The 22,235-nt window shown below is 34.8% G+C and overlaps 1 protein-coding gene across 2 annotated transcripts in view; it reads left to right on the top strand.

Moving 5' to 3' along the window:
* The window catches only part of SLC12A2 (solute carrier family 12 member 2), a 109,699-nt gene extending 88,019 nt beyond the window's left edge, over positions 1–21,680 (top strand). Inside the window, exons 18-27 of one of the 2 annotated variants that reach the window (XM_019422115.2) lie at positions 405–511; positions 4,420–4,499; positions 6,964–7,089; positions 9,905–9,952; positions 11,439–11,561; positions 12,973–13,084; positions 15,067–15,153; positions 16,416–16,551; positions 16,867–16,934; positions 18,765–21,680. In XM_019422115.2, coding sequence (XP_019277660.1) covers positions 405–511; positions 4,420–4,499; positions 6,964–7,089; positions 9,905–9,952; positions 11,439–11,561; positions 12,973–13,084; positions 15,067–15,153; positions 16,416–16,551; positions 16,867–16,934; positions 18,765–18,900 — 1,023 coding nt within the window. In that variant the 3' untranslated portion in view covers positions 18,901–21,680. The remainder of the gene's footprint in view (positions 1–404; positions 512–4,419; positions 4,500–6,963; positions 7,090–9,904; positions 9,953–11,438; positions 11,562–12,972; positions 13,085–15,066; positions 15,154–16,415; positions 16,552–16,866; positions 16,935–18,764) is intronic. The other variant, XM_019422116.2, reaches the window with a different exon arrangement.
* Positions 21,681–22,235: the final 555 nt, after the last annotated feature.

Below are 22,235 nucleotides of genomic sequence, written 5' to 3'. Positions count from 1 at the left end.
TATCTAGTGGGATAGATATTCTTTCTTTTTTGAAAGAAATTTGTGCATGGAGAGAACGTTTTGAGAAAGATTTTAAGTTTTATATGGTTAGGATATTGCTAGCTATCCCAAATCGTATGGACAGTATCTGGCACATGATCACATAATATATACTTGGATTAATTTAATCTTGAAATTAAGATTTAATTGTTAATCTTTCAATAGATTAATCTTTAAATAAAGATTAAAATTAATCTTTAAATTTATTTTGAGAGAGAGCACATATGTATACTCTCAAATAAATATTAAAAGAATAAAAATAAAAAAATAAATGTTTATAGCCCGTCTATTTGGAGGATTTGATCCTTTATAAAATATTTTGCTGAATAGTATATATTGAAAGTTGTGTTTTTCCTTTGTTTTAGGCTGCTGGTCTTGGGCGTATGAAACCAAACACACTTGTCCTTGGATTTAAGAAAGATTGGTTGCAAGCAGATATGAGAGATGTGGATATGTACATAAACATATTTCAGTAAGTATCCTTTTAATCCAGGAACTTGGTTCAGAAAATGAAAACTTGCACTGGTTTTCAAAGCCTGCAGTGGTTTGTGAAGCCTGTTTTCTTAATACGCTCTCTTCTCGTAGAAGCCTAAGAATGAAAAGAATCACATGCGGTTATCTGGGTTGTCACTTGACGAGCTATTCACAAAATGTTTTGATTGATGTTTCTGTCTCTCTTAATACATTGGAACATTCACACACGTGTACAAATGAGCACACGACATATATACTCTAGCTTCTCATTCAAGTTAGAGTTGGGGTATCCTTACAGCTGTTGCTCAGCAGATTTCCCGAATGTCAGACCTCTCACCTTGCATTCTGTCATTATAGTATCTGGTGCTGAGGAGGGCATTTCATCATTGATATCACCCTTCAGATGGTTAGGTTTATTCTCTCACACTGATTTACATGTTATTACTTTATTTATGCATTAGGTGATTTGCATTTTTTTTAATAAAATTTTTTTAATGTTCATTTTTGAGAGAGAGTGAAACAGTGGGGGAGGGGCAGGGAGAAAGGGAGACACCTACTCTGAAGGAGGCTCAGCACAGAGCCCAATGCAGGGCTCGAACTCTCCAACTGTGAGATCATGACCTGAGCTGAAGTTGGACGCTTAAAGGACTGAGCCAGCCAGGCACCCCAGTCATTTACATTTTTTAAATGTACTTACATGCTTTGATTTTCAACCTGTTTGTGAACTGTAGATTTTGAGTCTATAATTCACTTCTTGGTGTAATTTAAATGAATGATATTTATCAGACAGCTTGTGTTGGTTTAACATTACTTCATCTTCCCTTGTATGGATTGTCTGGTGCATTCTTTTTATTTTTTTGTTACTTTGTCTTTCCGACTTGAGCTGGTTTATGTTATAGTTGATTTTTATGGATGTATCTGTTTAATCCACCACAAATGCTTGTTGGAACTAAGTGAGTTATTTAATAAAAAGAATAAAACTTGTTATTTTTGGCAATTTTCTTATTAATTTTGAAATACTTCCTTTTCCTAGTATTCTGGGTTTGCTTAACAGGTCCCTTTATCTCATTTGTACTGTTTTATAGAGGATAAGGATTCCCTTTCACACTACCATTGTGTTTTGTTTTTTTTTAATTTTCTTTAAATGTTACTTCTTTTTGAGAAAGAGAAAGAGAGAGTACAAGTGGAGGAGGGTCAGAAAGGGAGAAACAGAATCCAAAGCAGGCTCCAGGCTTCAAGATGTTAGTACAGAGCCTGACATGGGGCTTGAACTCAAGAGACGTGAGATTGTGACCTGAGCCAAAGTCGGATGCTTAACCGACTGAGCCATCCAGGTGCCGCTACCATTATATTTTTAAGTTTTTTTATTTTAATTCCAATGGTAACATTTAGTGTTACATTAGTTTCAGGTGTATAATATTGTGATTCAACAATTCTCTGCAATACTCAGTGCCCATCATGATAAGTGTACTCTTAATCCCCATCACCTATTTTTTTCCATCCCTCCACCAACTCCCCTCTGTTCTCCATACTTAGGAGTCCATCACACCACCATTCTTTTTTTTGTTTTTTGTTTTTCGGGTTTTGTTTTTTTTTTTAAGTAATCTCTACACCCAACATGGGGCTCGAACTCACAACCATAAGATCAAGAGTCCCAAGCTGAGGCAACCAGGTGCCCCACACCACAATCCTTGGTTGGAGAATAATTTCTTCTTATTATAGATGCTGATGAAACAGAACTGTTCATTCTTTCATATCTTGTTTTTCTTTACATACAATTGTACTTTTTAAAAAAAAAATGTGTTTGGCAAAGTAGCTCTATGACCAGGTTCAAATCTTATTTCTCTGAATTTTGATCTGATTATCCTTAACTAAGTAGAGTTATTTCCCTTACTGGAACTCCTGTTGGAGCCATAAGTACTTACCTGGATCACATATGATAATTTTGTGTCCATAGCTACCTTGAAATCTATTTGAGGGAGTAACCAGATGTTATACTTTTTAAAAAATCTCTTCATATTGATTAGGCAAGTATAGAATGAATAAGTTTTCCCAAGTAATTATTAAATGCTTTTAGTAAAATTAAAGCTTTTCTGATTTTTGACCACTATGGTTGCTCTTTAGCTTTGGGGTTTCATCCTACATTTCTAATTCTGTCCTATCCACTTTGCATACGTGAGGACTAGGAAAGGAAGGACAGTGTGAACTTTTAAATCATGTGGGCCATCTGACATGGACTGTGCTCTTTTCTGAAGATGCAAGAGCAGTGAGATGGAATAATTATCCCAAAATGTAGAAAAAGTGACATTTTTACAAATAATTCTTCCACTGTTAGTTGTAGTTGCTCGTATGGAAACACTGAAAAGAAAAGAGTCTTTCTGACTTTGACCTTGTAGGAACTTGAAGTGCATGTTTGCTCTGAGAGTCAAGTATTACTCTAAGTATTATACAGCAGGCAGCAATTAAAATAGAGGCAAAATGATGCTTTCTGGTTTCCAGAGCCATAGAAATTGATGTCAGTTTCAAAGCAGTGATACTGCTTATGCTTTTATCTTGTGACACTTAAGTTTTGGTTCTGATTATAAATACTTTGAGCACTTGAGGTTTACTTAATTTACTATGCCTAGTAACAGCATGGAGAGGCTAAAACTCCAAATCAAATTATAGCTTAGAGAAATTTATTTGTTTATAGCAAAAATATTTGGCTACTTTATTCCACGGTAAACTTGGGAAGCTATATTCACTGGCTTTTCTTTAAGGACCTTGATTTTAAGTCATTTGTGATTTATTAACTTTTTTCAAATACTTGTAGTTACTCTTCTCTAGCGTTAGGTTTTTCAGGATACAGCTGAGGAAGGTTACTGTGTCCATTAATTTTCCGATGAATCTCTTCAGACCTTAGCTAATTCATTATAGGAATGATTTAAAACAAAAACAAAAAACATCAATAAACCAATAAAACATCTCTTACAATGATAGGTATTCTTCTTTGTGTCTGGGAACAAAAATTTGATTTTTTTTTTTTTTTTTTAGCATTTTAGCCCTTTCTTTTGGTTATATAGAACTAGGTTGTATGTAATTTTTTGAGTATAATGAATATTGGTTGCTTCATAATTAAAAATAATAATGAAAGATAAAACTCAAGCCTGTTACACTCTGGGGAATGACCCAAAGTTTAGGAATTTGTAATTCTTTCAGTAGATTTGAGAAAAACTTGAATCCACATGATTCATGGTCTCAACATAAAGTTTCCAGAATTGAAGTCTGGTTTTAGAGTTGTCTTTGAGGTTTTAATAGATTTTGCATGTGTTATAGGATGATCCCATTTGTGTTTAAAAAACTCGAAATGACATATGAATGCGTGTCTACAAATGCACATAAAATCTTTGTATTACCTTTTTAAACATTTTTGTAAAAATGTGAGAATTACTTAAAAATACTCTGGTTTCTTTCAGAAGTCATTCCTTTATATTCTATTCTCTTTCTCAGTGGAATCACTTTGCTTTGTCTTCTTGTATTTCTCTTAGCTTTAAGGGTGTAAGCCTAAATTAAGTATGGTGGGAATATTGACTGTTATTTTTCCGTAATTTTAGTTTGTTTCAGATAGGATAATAGTACAGGCATGCTTTAAATGTCTGGTGTAGGTAGAGTGTCAAGACTATAAAGATGTATGCTTAACTCATTTTTAAGAGTTAAGTGAAGAAAGGAAACAGAAGAAAGGAAAGGGAATGGTATAGAATTTGAAGCAGACATTATATGGGTCTCACTGTATTTTTAAAAGCATATGTTAGAAATAAGACATTTAAAGCTGAAGGTGTTTTAGAAATCATCTCTTACTGCCTTCATTTTATAGAGGAGGACACTAACATTTTTGTGATTTTGATTCTCCCCCCACCCCCATTACAGTGATGCCTTTGACATACAATATGGAGTAGTGGTTATCCGCCTAAAAGAGGGTCTGGATATATCTCATCTTCAAGCACAAGGTAAGTCTTGCTCGAATAAATGTTTTACTTTAAAAATATAAATGACTCTGTTAGTTCTATGTCATTCTCACAAATTCTTCAATAACTTTAACATTTACTATCTGTTTTGTGTCATGTACTTACTGTATGGCATTTGGAAGTGAGATCTTTTCAGCTCCACCATCTTTTCAGAGTTGGCACCAACCTGGATGATGGCTGGTGATTATTAATGGAGAGACTAAAATTCAGTGTAAATCATAAGTTTAAGAGAAATAAGCATGACTTATGGTTTTAGATTGGCCAAATTTATAAAAATACATGATAAATACTATAGAGAAAAAAATGTTAATGACTGCTAAATCATCATTTTCATGTTTATGAAGGTCATGCTTTTTTTACACACAGGTATATTAATAATGAAAACTGAACTTGGTAATGTCATTTTCTCTGTCTTCAGAAAAGACCCTATAAGTCATTTTTCATAACTTTTTCGTTTTGAAATGACTATAGATCCATAATAAGTAACAAAAGAAATAACAGAGAGGTCCTCTGTACCCTTCATCCATTGCTCCCAGTGGTAACATATTGAATATCTATCATTATACGTCATAACCAGGAAACTGGCATTGTGACCATTTACCCACCTTATTCAGATTTCACCAGTTCTACTTAACACTTGTGTGTGTGTGCTCATGAACATGTGTATAGTTCTGTGCCGTGTATCACATGCGGTTGATTCATATAACCAGCACCATAATCAAGATACAAAACTGTTCAATCACCGCAAAAATCTCTCGTGCTACTCCTTTATGCCCCCACCATGCCCTTCATCTCTCCCCCATCATTAACCCCTGATACCCACTAATCTCCTCTCCAACTATGTAATTTTTAAAGCATTCAAAAAAAATGTTTTTAGATGAAACTTTAAACCTAACTAAGGTATACTGATTACTTTTGCCACCTTAATAAAAACTGGGAAATTCTATACCCTTTGATGATTTCCTGGTAGTTTAACAAGTATTATAAGTTTAAGAAATTGCATACCTAATATTTTACCCTTATCAATTAATTAACTAAATCATCAAAAATAGCTAAGCCTAAATAGCTGAGAGGCACATCATGAACTTTTGTCACCTGTTTATATATTTAAACAGTTGTAATCCTCCCCCTCCTCCCACCATTTTAAGGGTATTGTGCAGTTTTGAAAGGAACGCTTTGAGGTCTTTATCCATGGAACACAAAAGTATGGCTTGCTGAAAATGCATTTTCTTACTCCGGAGTAGGCCTTACAAAATACTGTTTCAGTTCTCTCATGAGCTGCCAGCAATTGAGGTTTAGGGTACCTGTTAACTGCACAATTAGTTGTGTTCCCTGTCACTCTCAAAAGTATGACAATTTGACTAATCAATTACATATATAGTTGTGTAATCCACTGTGATTTGAATCTGACTAGAACTTTAAGAAAACATTTTCATGTGTTTCAATTAGGAAAATTGTTTCGAAGGTCTTGTTATTCGTCATCAGGATTTGGACACAGGAATTTGGTTCAGCACAGGATCAAGAGCACAGGCTTTGGAGTCAGATCTCCTTTGAAAATCCCAGCTTTTTCTCTTAGTACATAGCTCTGTAGCCTGGGCAAATTTGCTGACTTCCCAGCTTCAGTTTCCTCATATCTTAAAACAGAATTATTGGGGTGCTTGGGCTGGCTCAGTTAGAAGAGCCTGAGACTCTTGATCTTGGGGTTATGAGTTCTAGCCCCACGTTGGGTGTAGAGATACTTAAATAAAACATTAAAATTTAAAAGAAACCGGGATTATTTCATAGGGTTGTTGTAAAGAAATGTCTGCGAAGTTCTTAGCATAGTCGTTTCTCTTGTTATTTCTCATCATACACACAAATCAGTGATGAGGATTATCTGTCACCGATCAGTTTCTTATGACATTTGTCTTCGTGTCGCATGTTTTCATGGTGGAAGTTAACTGTTTACTAACTACTTCTCAAAAGATACAAAATGGAGAAAGTGCTTTAAAAATGAAAAACTGGTACTCTACCCTGAGTTGATGTCCTGGTTTTGTCTCTGTAGTCAAGGGTGTAATTTTTCAGTATTGTTTGTCATCTTACACATATGTGAACATTTGTCACATTTTACATTTTTTACATGTGTAAATGACTTTGAGAGTAGAATTTATTCACATTCTATACACTATTCTTTTGTCTGCCACACTTTTATGCTCTTTGAATCTCACTCATTACTAATTCCTCAGCACCTAATTCACATGTCTGATACTTAGCCATGGCTCAAGATATTTGAGTGAATAGTTCTTTCAGATTATCACATTTGTTTACCTAAGAAATCATGTACTGTAAACTTACTATTTCTTCCTAAACTGTGCTGTGAACTGTTATTTAATTAATATACCATGGTGCTTTAATTAATGGCTAAAATAAGATTTGGATAATAATTTGATTACTTTCATGTCCATAGAAGAATTATTGTCTTCACAAGAGAAATCTCCCGGTGTCAAGGATGTGGTACTAAGTATGGAGTACAGTAAAAAATCGGATTTAGATACCTCCAAGCCATCCGATGAGAAAAGTGTTACACACAAAGGTAATTTTTATTCAGACAAGAAATGTTATTAATGGTAATGTTTAATTTGGGGAGAAATGGTTTTTATTATATAACATGTCTTATTAAGTAACCCATTCTCTCATTTGTACTGTTCATTTCTAGTAGATGAGGTAAAATGGATGGCTACAACATGATTAGCTATTTTTAAAATACTAAAGTCGATCGTAGAACAGAAGCCATGCCAATTAATTATACACTACGCTAATACCTGCTTGTATATTTTTATATATGCTTTAAGTGAAGCAATTTAATTTAAAGCCTAGGTTAAATCTGAACTTGGAAAGTAACATGGTAATTTTAGAGTAATGTGATAGAGCATAAGATAACCCTGGAAGAAATTAAGTTGACCACAAATCTACATAATTTTTTTGTAAATCAAGATACTGAAATACCAGGGATTTTGTTTATGTTCTGACATATTTAGAATACTTTTTACATCTACTGCACCTGGAGTTGTTGAGGTAAAACCATGTAATAAAAAATCACATGCAGTTGTATTCCTCACTTAGTCTCTGAAGGAACATGCTATTGGTGTTTGGTTACTGAACTGTTTGGCCATAATTGCACACCTACTACCCCTGGTGGCCCATGTGGTTCAGGCCACGCAAAGGTCTCCAAATCTCCTGAGACGCTGAGATAATTTCATCCATAAATCTGTGTCATGTTTACAAGACGGAAAGAGGGATGACTTCCAAATCTTACTCTCCCGCCCTCACTCTCCTACCTCTGTTCAGTCAGTATCTCCATCTGTCCTGGTCCCAGCTGGCACGCAACAAGAAAAATCTGCACTGTAAATCATCAAACCATATCATGCTTTTTTGATTCCTATCAAAGAATTACTATTCTTTTTCTGAAATTGATCACTTTGGACAAATCCTGTCGCTGTGAAATCAATCTTCCCCAGATTACATAGAAGCACTGCTGTTACTTAATATTTCTTTGCTCCTTATTTACATTGGCTGCTCAGAGTAGTGGTAGTTGAGGCTTTAGTTGAGACCTCTTTTCCCTTTAAGTTCTTTGCTGGCTTGATTATAATTTGTTTCCTGTTTCATCTCAAAACTCTATGAAAGATTCTAAAACTGCTTTTAATGTTCCTGCATTTACTTTTAGTTTATGGTATACATGCTCTCATTTTCTCTTTTTATTTTTGTTATCATTTTCTTTTTCTTAAAACCGATCCTTTCTTTACAGAATCTGTTAGGAATTGATAGGTAAAACTATGATGGGAAAGGAAGAAGTAATAGTCATCAAGCATCTACTCTGTGCCTTTCACATTGCAGTAGGTGTTTTCTACACAGTAGCTCATTACTGTGTGCCACAGTCTTGGGAAGTCATTATTTTTAGAGTAGGAACCTGGGGTGAGTACATACCTGCTCACCTTTTTATTTTGAAAATGTCAATAGCTTTATTACCTTCAGATACCTTTAAATATCTTAGTGTAAATTATTTTTTAAGTGTCAGGATTTCCTTAACATTTTTTGAGCTCTCTGAAATAAATACACAATGTCCGCATTTATATTTATAATTGTTATTTTTACTATCATCAAAGACAGTATCAAATATCTACTTTATAAGAACAATAATACATAATCCTATAAAATTAAATATAATAATTGAAATGTTCCCTAAGAGGCATAAGAAATTAGCATTCAAAAATAGCATTAATTTTATTTTGTGTTTATTTTCTATGTAGCCAGTTATTTTCAAAATTAACATAGAAACTATAGAAAAGTTTATATAATTTAAAGGTGTTCAGAATTAGAAACATTCTTGTGTAGTCACCATATAATTACAGGTGTTCGGTATGTCTTTCTTGGTTACTGTGGCACACAGCATGCAAGGGGACAGAGAGAGCGCCCTTTGAATACTTACTTTGTGCTAGGCACTGAGCTAAGGGCTTTAATGCTTGCAGCATAATGATCTGAAGAGGTATGTATTGTTCACCCTTTTACTAACAAGGAAAGTGAGGAGTTAACTAACCACTTCAAGCTGACGCAGCCAGGAAAAGCGTTAGAGGGAATCCTGGAACCCTGGGAGCCACTTGACTCCAGAGCAGTGTACTCTTCCCTGTCCGGGTCCGGAGTTTTACATGCCTCAGACACCTCACATAAAGCTTATCTGAAGAAAAACCTGAGATTAGCAAAACTGTTAACCCCAAGAAAATACTTAAAGATACCTAAATACAGATGGACCAGTACATGCATACAAACATATATACATGTATATATATGCTTACGTTTTATATATCAATTGATGTATATATGTATAAATAGTATTTTATATAAACCAAAAGACTCTGTCTCTGATCAAATTCCTTCCTGTTTCAAGTGGGGATTAGTTTTTACAAGGACCGGATATCCATTAAACGTTTCTAAAAGTAACTTTTCAGTCATTTGCCCAGTGATGCAGTGGCAGTGTTTAAAATTCATGTGTTATCTGCAGTGTCAGTTTTTAACGTCCTATTTCAATTCTATAAGCCATAGTTGAAATTCTTTTCAACTGATTTCAAGTATGAACATTTACAAGTTTAAAAATCGTGTTCCAGTTTTTGTCAGTTTTACAGGAATACAATGTAGGGGTGAGCGTTCATCAGTAGCCCTGTTGGAGGGGTCTAAAATATGTTTGCTTTTAAAACTCCTCAACACTCAGTGTAGAAGATAAGTATTTTCAGTCTTGATTTTTCACAGACTGTCTCATCATACTATGCTCTGTTTATAAATGTGCTCTATTTACATTTTCATTATTAATATAAAGACAATTAACTTATATTTTGTGTTTTTTAAACATAATCTAGATGAGGAAGAGGATGGCAAGACTCCAACTCAACCACTGTTGAAAAAAGGCAGGCATTTTTCATCATTTTGTTTTAATCCCCTTTTTCATACTGTTAACTCTTTAATTCCAACTTTGCTATTTTCTTTTTTTACCTTAGTTTTTATTTCCATGGCAAGGTGATGCTACAGTTATTTATTGAATGCAGATTAGAAACATTATCTTTAGTCCAACTAAAAAGTATAAGTCATCCCAGGGAAAGGGAGTATATCAAAGGCAAATTATTTTAAATCATCATAGCATTTCTGAAATACTCAAACCTTGACTGTCAATACCAGTTTCTTATTTTAAACTGCATGGTTTAGGTGCTAAACAGAGACACTGAAATGGGTCTCTTTGCCAGTGTCACTTGCATTCTTTACCATCAGGTGTACCAAGCCAAGCCCTTAATTTTGATACTAATATATTTTTCATTTCAAAAATTACAATATTTCTCACAGCCCTGCTGCGTTTGGGAGATACACAGTCATGTCCCCGGGCATGACTTTTATGAGAAGGAGATAGAGGTGAGAGTTACGGAGCAGTGTGGTTTGGCAGCCATATTATGTCATCATGCACAATCATTCGTCATGTTTGCGTGTATCATGGCAGCATGAGAAGTGAATGACAGACATCCTGCAGAAACGATCAGATTTCCTCCTGTGGATTCCTGCTTTTAAAAATTTGCTGTAGGAGTCTCATAATAGTCATTTGCTTGCTCATAGAGTCAGTGCTGAGTTTTTTGGTTTTTTTTTTTTTTTAAGTTTTTAATTCCTGGGAACGTGGGAACTTCCTTGGTATATTGCTCTTAAGATCTGCAGCACGTGGTGCCCTCCAAGGAGTTCTACCATCTTTCTGTGCCTCAGAGAAAGATGTGTGGTTATATGGCTTTAGCTTTTTGCATCACAAACCAAGGGGTCAAGTTAGGTAAAGATGAGGGTGTTTGCTTAGACTCAGAGGTTTCACTGTGATAATTGTTAGATTGTATTCATTCGTCTTCCACTTCCCTCTGTCTTTTATATTAATGATGGCATTTTATGTAAAATAATTTTTTGATCTTATATTAATGATGACATTTTATGTAAAATAATTTTTTGATCTTTAAATTACTGAGGAAAAAGATTATAAAAGTGATACGTTCATGGAATAGGCATAAGCCTCATTTGTCCAGTTAGCGTAAAACAACTTCTCAAAAATTAAAATCTAGCAGTCAATTATAATATTCTTGATTGGTATTGGTATTCATGCTTCTCTTTCATTAAGAATGCTTCAAAATATTAGAAATTAGGCAAGATAATTTGGATGAGTTAAGCTGTTGTAAAGAGGTATTTATCTGTGAACGTCTTTCGAAAGTACATTTAAATTATAAACCACTGAAAGCTTATGATGGATGCCATATACAACTGTCTGCATTATAAACATTTAAATATACAAGAGTTAGGGAATTATAGGAATTCAGCAAAAGAGACTTGAGTATTTATCTCCCTTACATGTTCTTTTTCTGCTTCATCCTTTAGAATCCAAAGGCCCTGCTGTGCCCTTAAATGTAGCTGACCAAAAGCTTCTTGAAGCTAGTACACAGTTTCAGAAAAAACAAGGAAAGAACACTATTGATGTCTGGTGGCTTTTTGATGATGGAGGTAAGGTTGTTACCGTGCTTTTTAGCAGTTTTACATGTAGTGAAGTTGTGGGACTATGGGAATAGTACTAAGAAATGACGTGTCCTCTTCATCCCTAGACCCCTTTCCAGTTTTGTCAACATTCCCCAAAGCACCAGGATTAGTTTCAGAATCAGGTGTTGCACTTAACTGTTACCTCTTCAGTGTCCTTCACTTTGCAAGTTGCCTACTTCTTGAGCTCATGACCTTAAGATTTTTTGGTTTTTGTTGTTTTTTTTTTTAATCGACCAGTCTGAGAATGTCACTAGATTTGAAGTACCATTTAATCTTTTGTCATAATTAGTATACATTATGTAGGTTTATGGTAGAAATATTACAGAAGTGACACTATGCTCTTCTGTCTATATCTCAAGTGGGACATGATGTTTGTTTTGGCTCATGACTGGTGAAGTTAGCTTTGACCATTGAGTAAGATGGTTTTCACTAGATTTTTAGAATGAAAAGTTACTGTTTCCCCTTTTTAATTACACATATTAGTGGATGGGGATTTGCTTTTGGATTAGGTAAATATACCATCATTACTACAACTTTTACCACCATCTTCAGCATCCTTTGATACTTTAGCCTGCTCTTATCATTGGTGTGGTGTGTTTGTGGTTGCCAAATGATGATTTTCGAATCCTGTTATTTCTTCCTCTTAGTTGGCTTCTTACTGTAAGGAAGAGCTTTCTCTTTTTTTCTATCTTTGTGAACTCATAGACTGTATTCAGTGTGAGATGATTTGTCATTCTCATTATTTGTTTTGATGTTCAGATCGTTTCCATATTTGGCCAGCAAGATCCTCTGTAGTCTGACTTGTGTGTCCATTTGTCATTTCCCAATCATAAGATGTTCCAGACTTACTTTTGTACTTTGCCTGTACCAGCCATTGAGTCACCTTTTACCCGAGGAACGCTGACTGCTCTTAGTGGAGAATGCTGTATAGAAACAAAGATACGCTCATTGCCACTGCAGTGTCACTGCTCCCAGGCCCTCTCAGTAGACGGGTCTCAGAAACTTACCATAGATATGTTAGTACATGTAAGTATAGATTGAACACCCATTCCAGTTTAAACACTGCAGGGTTTTATCCAGCTTCTTCCTTCTTGGAGTTCTCATTTGAGAGAGAAACCTGGCTCCCACTAGGTTCAGTGAAGACTCTCAGTTCCTCAGTCCTCCTGTATGTGACTAACCTCCCGGTTCCATTGGGCTTCCCTCCTTGTTCAGGCCTACCTCATGGCTTTCTGTCTGAATTATTAAGGAAGAACAGATAGAAAAATATTGTTTAATGCAGAGTTGTAGCAGACATTCTTTTAGAGATTAAATTGAATTAAAAGGTCTTAATTGAGAAATTAGCATTTCATGAATGATTTTTTATATTTTTATGATTTAGGTTTGACCTTATTGATACCTTACCTTCTGACTACCAAGAAAAAGTGGAAAGACTGTAAGATCAGAGTGTTCATTGGTGGGAAAATAAACCGAATAGACCATGACCGGAGAGCGTAAGTGTATTTAAATGGAAGAGCATTAATCTAGCCATACTTCACTATTACAGTATATTTGATAGTATAAAAAAGACACAGTCCAGAAAATGTCAGTCAGGCTGTCCTATACTGAAGCTGAAAATCTTGTTAAACAACTAAAACCTCATTCTCTTTAATTTAATCTTTATGTTTAAGTTGTAGATAGTTCATTTTACTGATTCCTAATATTTTTTCATATATTGACATTTTAGAAAGTCTTTGTTAAAAATTTGCAGCATTTAAATGTTAGGCATGTAAAAAAAATCAGTGGATGTGCCTCCAAATCACATATTCCTGTGTGAGATACATTCTGTAGACTTGAAGACAACAGAAATGAAGGATGCCGCGGTCATCCCTTGTCTTACTCCCGCTGTACTGTCCCCATTCTATTTCTGGTTGGAGTGATTTGCTACATACCCCACACCTCGTCCCTGACCTTTTCAGCACACACTATACACTCTTCTCTTGAGTTCACGTTTGAAAAGTAGAGCTCTGATGACAAGATGCCTCTGCCCAAATACTTGGAATTTCCTCTCTGTTACATTCCATAGAAAGCCTGTGCTAAAATATGACAAAGCCCAAACCCTCTGTCCTGTTCTCCACACTGTGTCTTACCCCTCACTGTGGTGCGCACTGGTGCACCTGCCCTGAACACACATGCTGTCCCAGGCTTGTACCCCTCTCTGCTCTCATCTCTACTGTAAACAGCTCCTCTCATGAAACACTCCAGACTTTCAAGTCCAGCATTGCCGTCACTTTCTTCATGACACTTGCCCTAATGTGTTTTATTTTTATACCATTGTCTCCCCATTAGTTGTTACCCTTCCTTCCTCAGTAACGGTATATTTGGTATCACTCGCTGCATTCTAGGTACTGTATTAATTTATTTTTGTATCTTAGATTTGAGTTTCGTGGGCCCAGTGACACATAGCAGGCACTTAATAGATCTACACTGGAATTCAACTAAATGTCGAGTCATCTCACATAGTGAATTATGCAAGAAATACTAGAAATAATTCAAAAGTTAAACCTGGAGCAAGTCTGTTTTCTAATGTCTTAATTTAGAAAACTCTGTTTTCTTAAAAATAGAATCCCCTTGTGCTGACAGCTTTTCCTTTGTGTTTTTTTCCACTTTTTTGTTGGTGCCACCAAGGTTTCCTTGCCATCTATGCCTCTGAAAAGGTATATCTTTACTGAAAAGTCAGAGGCTTGTTGGAGCTTCTTTTTCATGTCTGTCCCAGTCCCCCTCCCCCTCAAAAATGCTGTGAACTTGATCTGCCATTAGTTACAGCTTTTGATGGCCCCCAAAAGTCCTGTTTGGGTCTTGAGATAGGCATTCTTCATGGATGGAAGAAGAATCGAAAAATAATTAAACTTAACAACTGTTTACTAGTTTTTGCGGAAATCCGTATAGTCACCAATATAATCTGTCTAAAAGTTTTAACTGAAGTATAGTTGACATATATTATTGTTGGTTTCAGGCGGGCAACATAGTGATTCCATATCTCTTTATGTCGTGCTCACCCCAGGATTGCTACCATCTGTCCCTGTACAGCGCTATGAAAATACCATTGACTATATTCCCCAGGCTGTACCTTTCTTCTTCGTGACTTGTTCATTCTGTAACTGAAAGCCTGTATCTCTGACTCCTTGTGACAAAAATTAAATTTAAAAACTAGTTGCCTTCCAAATTTCATTATTACTGTCTTTCCATTCATGATTAGATCCTAAGGAGCGATTCAGAGAAAGTGAAAGAATATAACCAGAGTCTCTCCTCAGGGAATTTTGAGTTCTACTCAGTTGAATGTACGGTGTGAACTAACACAGATGAACTTTATTCAGCACCTGATACAGTTTTCCTATAAATGATGCTTTTCAGATACAGTGATTCAGCCTGAAATGGAATAAAAATACATAGATGCAGCTTTTATGTATCTCAATGCTTTTCATTTTTGTTTTAGGATGGCTACTTTGCTTAGTAAGTTCCGGATAGACTTCTCTGATATCATGGTCTTAGGAGATATTAATACTAAACCAAAGAAAGAAAAGTAAGTTGTTGGATAAATTACTCTGTATAGATAACTGATTCTTTTATGGATGACCTACTCACATATTCCAGTAACAGATCATTCAACTTAAACTAATTACCTGGAGGTTTTACCTGCTGTTAGCATGTGAAGTCAACTTTTTTAAATCTGGTACTGACAGTTGGCATGCCTGTAGCTGTTACTAAAGTAAGTGTAAGGGCTTTCAGTTTTCAGAGAATTCAGTTAGTGCTTTACAAGTAATTTCTGAAAATCTTAATGCCACAGAAATTCCACATGGTTCTTTGAATTTCCACTGTTCATGCCTATATTCATTACCACCACTCACTCAATTCCTACTCCACATTATATATTACTTTTCACTGTTTTGCCTTATTAGTAAAATAGGAGAATCAAAAATTAGCCTATAATAGTTGCAATCAGAATTCTCAAGGGTCAAGGGAAAGTATACTCATGGAATAATCCACCTGAAAATGGTACGTAGAGATTGTTATAATAATATGTATATTTATGTTACCAGGCATAATTTTAATTATTCTCAAGTAAATTGTTGAATAAATGATGAAGCTGGTTTAAAGAATTTATCTTAAATAGAAAATAATAAGGTATACTTTGTAAGCTTATAATCAGGGAAGGATTTGTTTCCTTTTATAAAACAATATATGCCAGGAACTTTGTATGAAACTTGATACTGAAAAATATTTTTCACATTCGTAGGGGATTAGAGTGTTTATGTTCTTTTACTGTCTCTTATCCTATTAAATTACCTTTGTATCTAGAGATTAATTGTGCATCTTCTTAAATGTTAAGTATCTGTGTGTTCCTACCTTCAGAATATTCTAGTACCTTTTCTCCTACTACTGCTCCTTTCATTCAGTGGTACTTGAACTAGGAAAGGTTTTGAATATTTTGAGTAAAGGAACAACACAATTTGACGTATTGCTCAAAAGGATCATCTTAGCTAAGGTGATGGAAATGTATGTAGGTTGACAGGGGAGTGGGCATAGGAGCAGGGAGTAGATACAGAGAGATCGTTGTTAGCAGTTCAAATTACAATTCTGTTATTGTGAATATGGTTCTAAATCTCTAATCAATTTGAGAAACTAGAGATGGCTGTTTTCTGAATAAGTTGCCAAAGAGATGGTTATAATTAGGGTGTGGAAGTGAGCAGGAGAGATGGAAAACACTGACTTCTCAAATTCTGATTTAGCATTTACGATCTTAGTGTTAAGTAATTCAGATTGTGATTGTCAGTTTTTTTTAAGTATTGTAGCATTTGATGAAATGATTGAGCCGTATAGACTTCATGAAGATGACAAAGAACAAGATATTGCAGATAAAATGAAAGAAGATGAGCCATGGCGAATAACAGATAATGAGCTTGAACTTTATAAGACCAAGGTATTATTTCTCTTCTGCTTTCTTTTCATTAATCTTCCATTGATTTTTTTTTAAAAATACGTTAAGATAGAAGTATCAAGAACTATAATTTGTTATGGGAGGAACCGGTCTTATAAATTCAGTCTCCTCTAAGTTGGATCTGTATGTGAACAGTGTGTGTAAATCATTAGGTCTTTTTTAAACTAGGGAACAGATACTTTTATTACACCAAAATTATTTTGGTTTCTTTTTGCTTACTTCTATATAGTTCTCTGAACCACACTAGATTCCACTTTTCCAATGGTCTAGGAATGACTTTGTCTTATTTCCTTTCAGACCTATCGGCAGATAAGGTTAAATGAATTATTAAAGGAACATTCAAGTACAGCTAATATCATTGTCATGTAAGTAATGTCTATACTAAGATTTTCTTCGGTATTCATTTTATGATAATGCGATTAGGATTAATTGCCATAACAAGTACATACGTATATATTTCCCAGTAATGATAATAGTGGTTATAAGTAGGAAAAACAAACTTTTGTTAATATACTTCAAGCATACAGAAAAATCACTTAAGGTAGGAGGAAAGAAAAGCAAAAATCTTAAGCTTATATGAATCTAAGTAATTCTTTACCACAATAGTTTATTATGGAATTTTTCCTTTCTTCTTTTTCCCACCTTTTAAAAACTCCTTGGCTTTGAGGACACTCCATCATATGTGGGGTACGAGGACCTCAAGTTAAACTTTGGACCCTGAGGTGGTGGAGGGCACCTGGCTGGCTGAGTCTGTAGAGCGTGCCTTTCTTGATCTGGGGTTGTGAATTTGAGTGTGACATTGAGGGGTGGATTGTACTGACTTAAAATAATTTTTTTCTTTTTTTTTTTGAGAAAGAGAAGGCACAAGTAAGCAAGGGGCAGAGAGAGAAGCCCAGCTCACCTGAAACGGCACTCAAGCTCATCTGATGCCAGACTTAACTCACGAACTGTGAGATCATGACCTGAGCCGAAGTCAGATGTTTAATGAATGACTGAGCCACCCAAGCACCCCTCCAAATCAGTTTTTTACTATTAAACTTGCCTTAGATTTTTAAAAAATCTTAAAAAAAAATTGTAGACTCCAGGCAGCATCCTCATAGAAATAACACCATAAAGTTACCTTGGGGGTTTAATGTAAAAAGTGGTTCCTGTCTGAATCTGCTCCCCCAGTTTTCCACACACAAACTTTACATACAGACACTCTGTCCTTGCATTGAATATAGATGTTAATGCTCTCTAGCTTTTTTTTTTTTCCTCACTAAATCAGATTCGGTAGGTATTACTTGAACCTGAATTTTCTGTCATGGAGCCTGGGTCCTTCAATAGGTTAAACAAAAAAAAAAAACCTCAGTCCTCCAAAAACATCCCAAATGATAAAATAAAATAATACTAGAGAAATGTTGTTTTGATTAACAAAAAAACAATACACCAGAAGTTTTGCTGCTAATGATCAGATACTGTAATGGAATATGCTAAAACAGAAGTCTAGAGAGAAACAGTTGATAGGGCAACTGGTGACTGCTACCACTATCTACAAATAGGAATGAAAGACCAGACATTTGAGTGGCTCAGTCCATTGAGTGTCTGACTTCAGCTCAGGTCATGATCTCATGGTTCGTGGGTTCGGGCCCTGTGTTGGGCTCACTGCTGTCAGTCAGGATCCTGCTTCAACTCCTCTGTCCCCTTCTCTCACTGTCCCTCCCCTATTCGCACTTTCTCTCTCAAAAATAAACACTAAGAAAATTAATGAAAGCCCAGAGAAATAAGAGAAGTTGAAAATTAATACATAGAATTAATTATGTTTCAGTTTTGTTTATCCATGTGTAGTTTCTGCTTTCAAAATTCAGATAGAAACAGCCCTTTCTCCTAAAAGAATTCTGTCCTTAATGAAGAAGGTAAAATGTGAGGTTTAGCGTTAGATATAAAATGTGCTACAGTTGATAGAAATACTTATTTCTATTCTTAGGGATAAATTTTAAAAATCTTTTGTTCAGACATGTGAAAGGGAGAATAGTGATCTATGAGTATAGTCATTGTTACGCTATGTTCAGAATTTGCCACGCTCAAAAACAATGTGTAACTAACCAAAGTAATTTTTAGTTAATATTAGTAGGGACTCCATATATAATTTTTATTACATTTTCTATTTTCAACTTAAATGCATTGCCTAATTTCCTTTCTCTTTTTGATACCAGGAGTCTCCCAGTTGCTAGGAAAGGTGCTGTGTCAAGTGCTCTCTATATGGCCTGGTTAGAAGCTCTATCAAAGGACCTACCGCCAATTCTCCTAGTCCGTGGGAATCATCAGAGTGTCCTTACCTTCTATTCTTAAGTGTTCCGACACAGTGGACAGCCCTCCAGATGGTACTTTAGTGCCCAGTGGAGTAACTGAAATCTTCAATGACACATTAACATCACAATGGCAAACTGTGACTTTTCTTTCACTATTTCATTAATTTGAAAGCACACAGGGAAGTTGCTCCATTGATCCGTGTATGGAGACTTCAGTTTTAGTCAAGTCTGTATTTCAATCTGAATGAATGATGATGATTCCTTGTTGCTGGACTGAAGCTCATGAGAGTAAAGTTTTCCTTTGCTACTTGAATAGCAATAAAAGTGTGTTATTTTTTGATTGATGAGAGGAGTACAAAAAGCCTTTAGCCTTGAGGTGCCTTCTGAAATTAACCAAATTTCATCCATATATCCTCTTTTATAAATTTATAGAATGTCAAATTTTGCCGTCAGCTATTATTTTTATTTCTAGTCTCTTCCACCGTGAAATGAAATGGACACTGCTTTTCTTCTTCCATTGACCAATTAGTGTTGAGTACTGTATGTTTTCTATTACTTTTGTAAAGGTATCTGTTAGATACTAAAGATGAGAATTAGGGCAAATTAATGAAAAATGCAAAAAAAAAAAAAAAATGATAACCCAAAAGTGACCCCAAAGGTTAGGTTTCTGTGGGTTTATATAAAATGTAGATCTAGGGAAAAAAAGACCCAATAAACCTTTCTTTGTTTTGTTTTTTTTTAATCTCTAATTGGCTATTTGTATTTTTATTTGAAATCTTAGGGACAGTTGAAGATTTATCCAGTACTTCTATATACCATGCTGAAAAATCTCCTGTTGTCATTCTTCAGACCAAAGTCCTCAAAATCATTTGTATCTATTAGAAGGGAGATCTGTCCTAATTTATAGTTTTCCTCAAATCTTGAGGGACTTTTAAGAAATGCTAAAAGATTTTTCTCGAGGAAAATTAGATAAAATAATGTCATCAAATAGACTATTTCAGTAAACAATATGTGGAATCCCACTGTACCATCGTTTATAAATCATTAAAATATTTAATGTTTCATCAAATGGTTAAATGGACCACTGGTTTCTTAATGAAATGTTTTTAGGCTTAATTCATTCAATTGTCAAGTATACTTAGTCTTAATTAATATACTCAGGTTTGAACAGATTATTCTGAACATTTAAATTTAATCCATTCTTAATACTTTAAAACTTTTGTGTTAAGAAAAACTGCCAGTTTGTGCTTTTGGAATGTCTGTTTTGACATCATAGTCTACTAGTACAATTTTGACAGTGCATACGCACTGTTACTAAAAGCTTTATATACAATTATCAATGTGAAGTTTTTCATTTTTTATTCAAGGAAGGATTTCCTAAAAACATTTCAAGGGATAGATGTCTGCATATATGTATGTGTGTATGCATACGTATATGCATACACAGATGCATATGTGTATATAATGACGTTTATGTTGCTGGTGTTTTTGCATTTTAAAGTGATCCAAGATTCATTAGATTAAAATTTTTTTGTTTTGGTAAACATAAGTTCAAAATGAGATTGAAAGGTAACAGGTTTCCTGGAGAACAAAGGTGATCATTGGAAGGGCATGTAACTTCACACAGTTACTGTTCAGTTAGAAAATGGAGAACACGTCCGCTACAGTACTGTTCAGTGAGTTCATTGGCATAAGTCTCCGTGGTGAAGAATGTATGCAGGTTTTCATGAATCTTGATAGAAATCCATAAAATTACTACTGTTGTCAATAGTGCAGTCTTTCTGCTGCGTGAGCATAAACTAAATGAATAGACAAGTGGAGATCTGATGATAATTTTGAATTCAGAATGTTAAAATGAAGTAATTGTTTTTCCAAATTTTTTTCCCTACATTATAACTCACAGCATTGTTCCATTTTATTGCAGGTTTTGTAGTGTTTTGGGGGAAAGACAGTAGAAATGTCATATTATTCAGTAAACAATATCGTGTTTGAACTTTTTAAATGGATAATAGGGCATGAATTGAGTGCTGCTATCTTGAAATGTGCACAGGTACACTTACTTTTTTTTTTTTTTTTTTTTTCTGGAATTTTTCCCATTCAGGAAACCATCATTGTGATCTGTACTGCAGGAACCAAATGTCATGCGTCATACATATGTGTATAAAGTACATAAAATATATCTAAATATGCATAATGGGGGGAGGGTAATATTGTCTGTGAAATAATGTAAGAAGCTTTTCACTTAAAAAAAAATGCATTACTTTCACTTAACACTAGACACCAGGTCAAAATTTTCAAGGTTGTTGTAGTACTCTAATAAATTTCAACAATTCTTAGAGATGCTAGCTAGTGTTGAAGCTATTCTACTCTTTTATTTATGCTGAATTTGATTATTTTAATGCCATTTTTTTTAATTCTAATCATTGGTGATAACTTGGAAATAAATATGCAATGGCATTGGACAGTTCATTATTTCTATAGGTAAATACCGGGTTTAGAGAGAATGGTGGTGTTAAGCTGATTATTAAGGGTTAATTAAATCAAATATTTATTTGTTACATTATTTCATTTGTACTTTAGGTTTCCTTTTACGTTCTTTTTATATGCTTTCTGACGTTACATATTTTTAAAGACTATGGAAATAATTTAAAGATTTGAGCTCTGGTGGATGTTGATCTACTAAGTTTGAAAATGTAATATTTTGATAATACTGTACTATAACTGTCACACACCTGCTTTTCTAACGTTTTAATGTGGAATATTGCAGTTGCTGCTTGTACAGAGGTTACTGCAATAAAGGAAGTGGATTCATTAAAACTACTTAATGTCTACTCTTCTATTTTATCTGTTTTGGAAATCTTTGTCAACTTTGTGATATACCCTCATTTATAGGACTGTTATTTCACAATATCAGAGTTTTTTGGTGGCTTTTACTGTAATATTCATGCCTTGGAAAAGTTGTTTGAAATTGTTTGCTATCCCTGGGCCTTTGTCCCTAAGCCTCATAGTCCCTGTCTTTTCTTCGGAAGACTTTTGGCTAAGCTGATTAGCGATTCTATAAAACATTTTCGCTTTCTTTTATTTGAACATTATAGTAAGCATGTCATATATGCAGGGCGGTTAAGTTATCTCTGTTTTACTCTTGAGAAAGCAACTTGGCGCAATGTAGGGAGTTTCCTGAGGTCATGTGGCAAATAAGTGAAGAATGTTGGCCGAGAGCCCAGATCTTTCATCTCCTGGGGTATCTCTATTACGCGTTCACTGCTGCCTGATCCATAACTAAGAGGTCTGGGATAGACTGGCTATTTCCAAACTGCTCGTCCATATCTGCCAGCAAATGTGTGTTCAGGTAATGCAATTAAAGTTAGAAATACA

Source organism: Panthera pardus, unplaced genomic scaffold, assembly GCF_024362965.1.
Source record: "Panthera pardus isolate Hobbes unplaced genomic scaffold, ASM2436296v1 HiC_scaffold_2, whole genome shotgun sequence".
Taxonomy (NCBI): Eukaryota; Metazoa; Chordata; class Mammalia; order Carnivora; family Felidae; genus Panthera; species Panthera pardus.
Note: the sequence above shows the minus strand (reverse complement) of the source record. Positions and strands in the feature narration are given on the sequence as shown.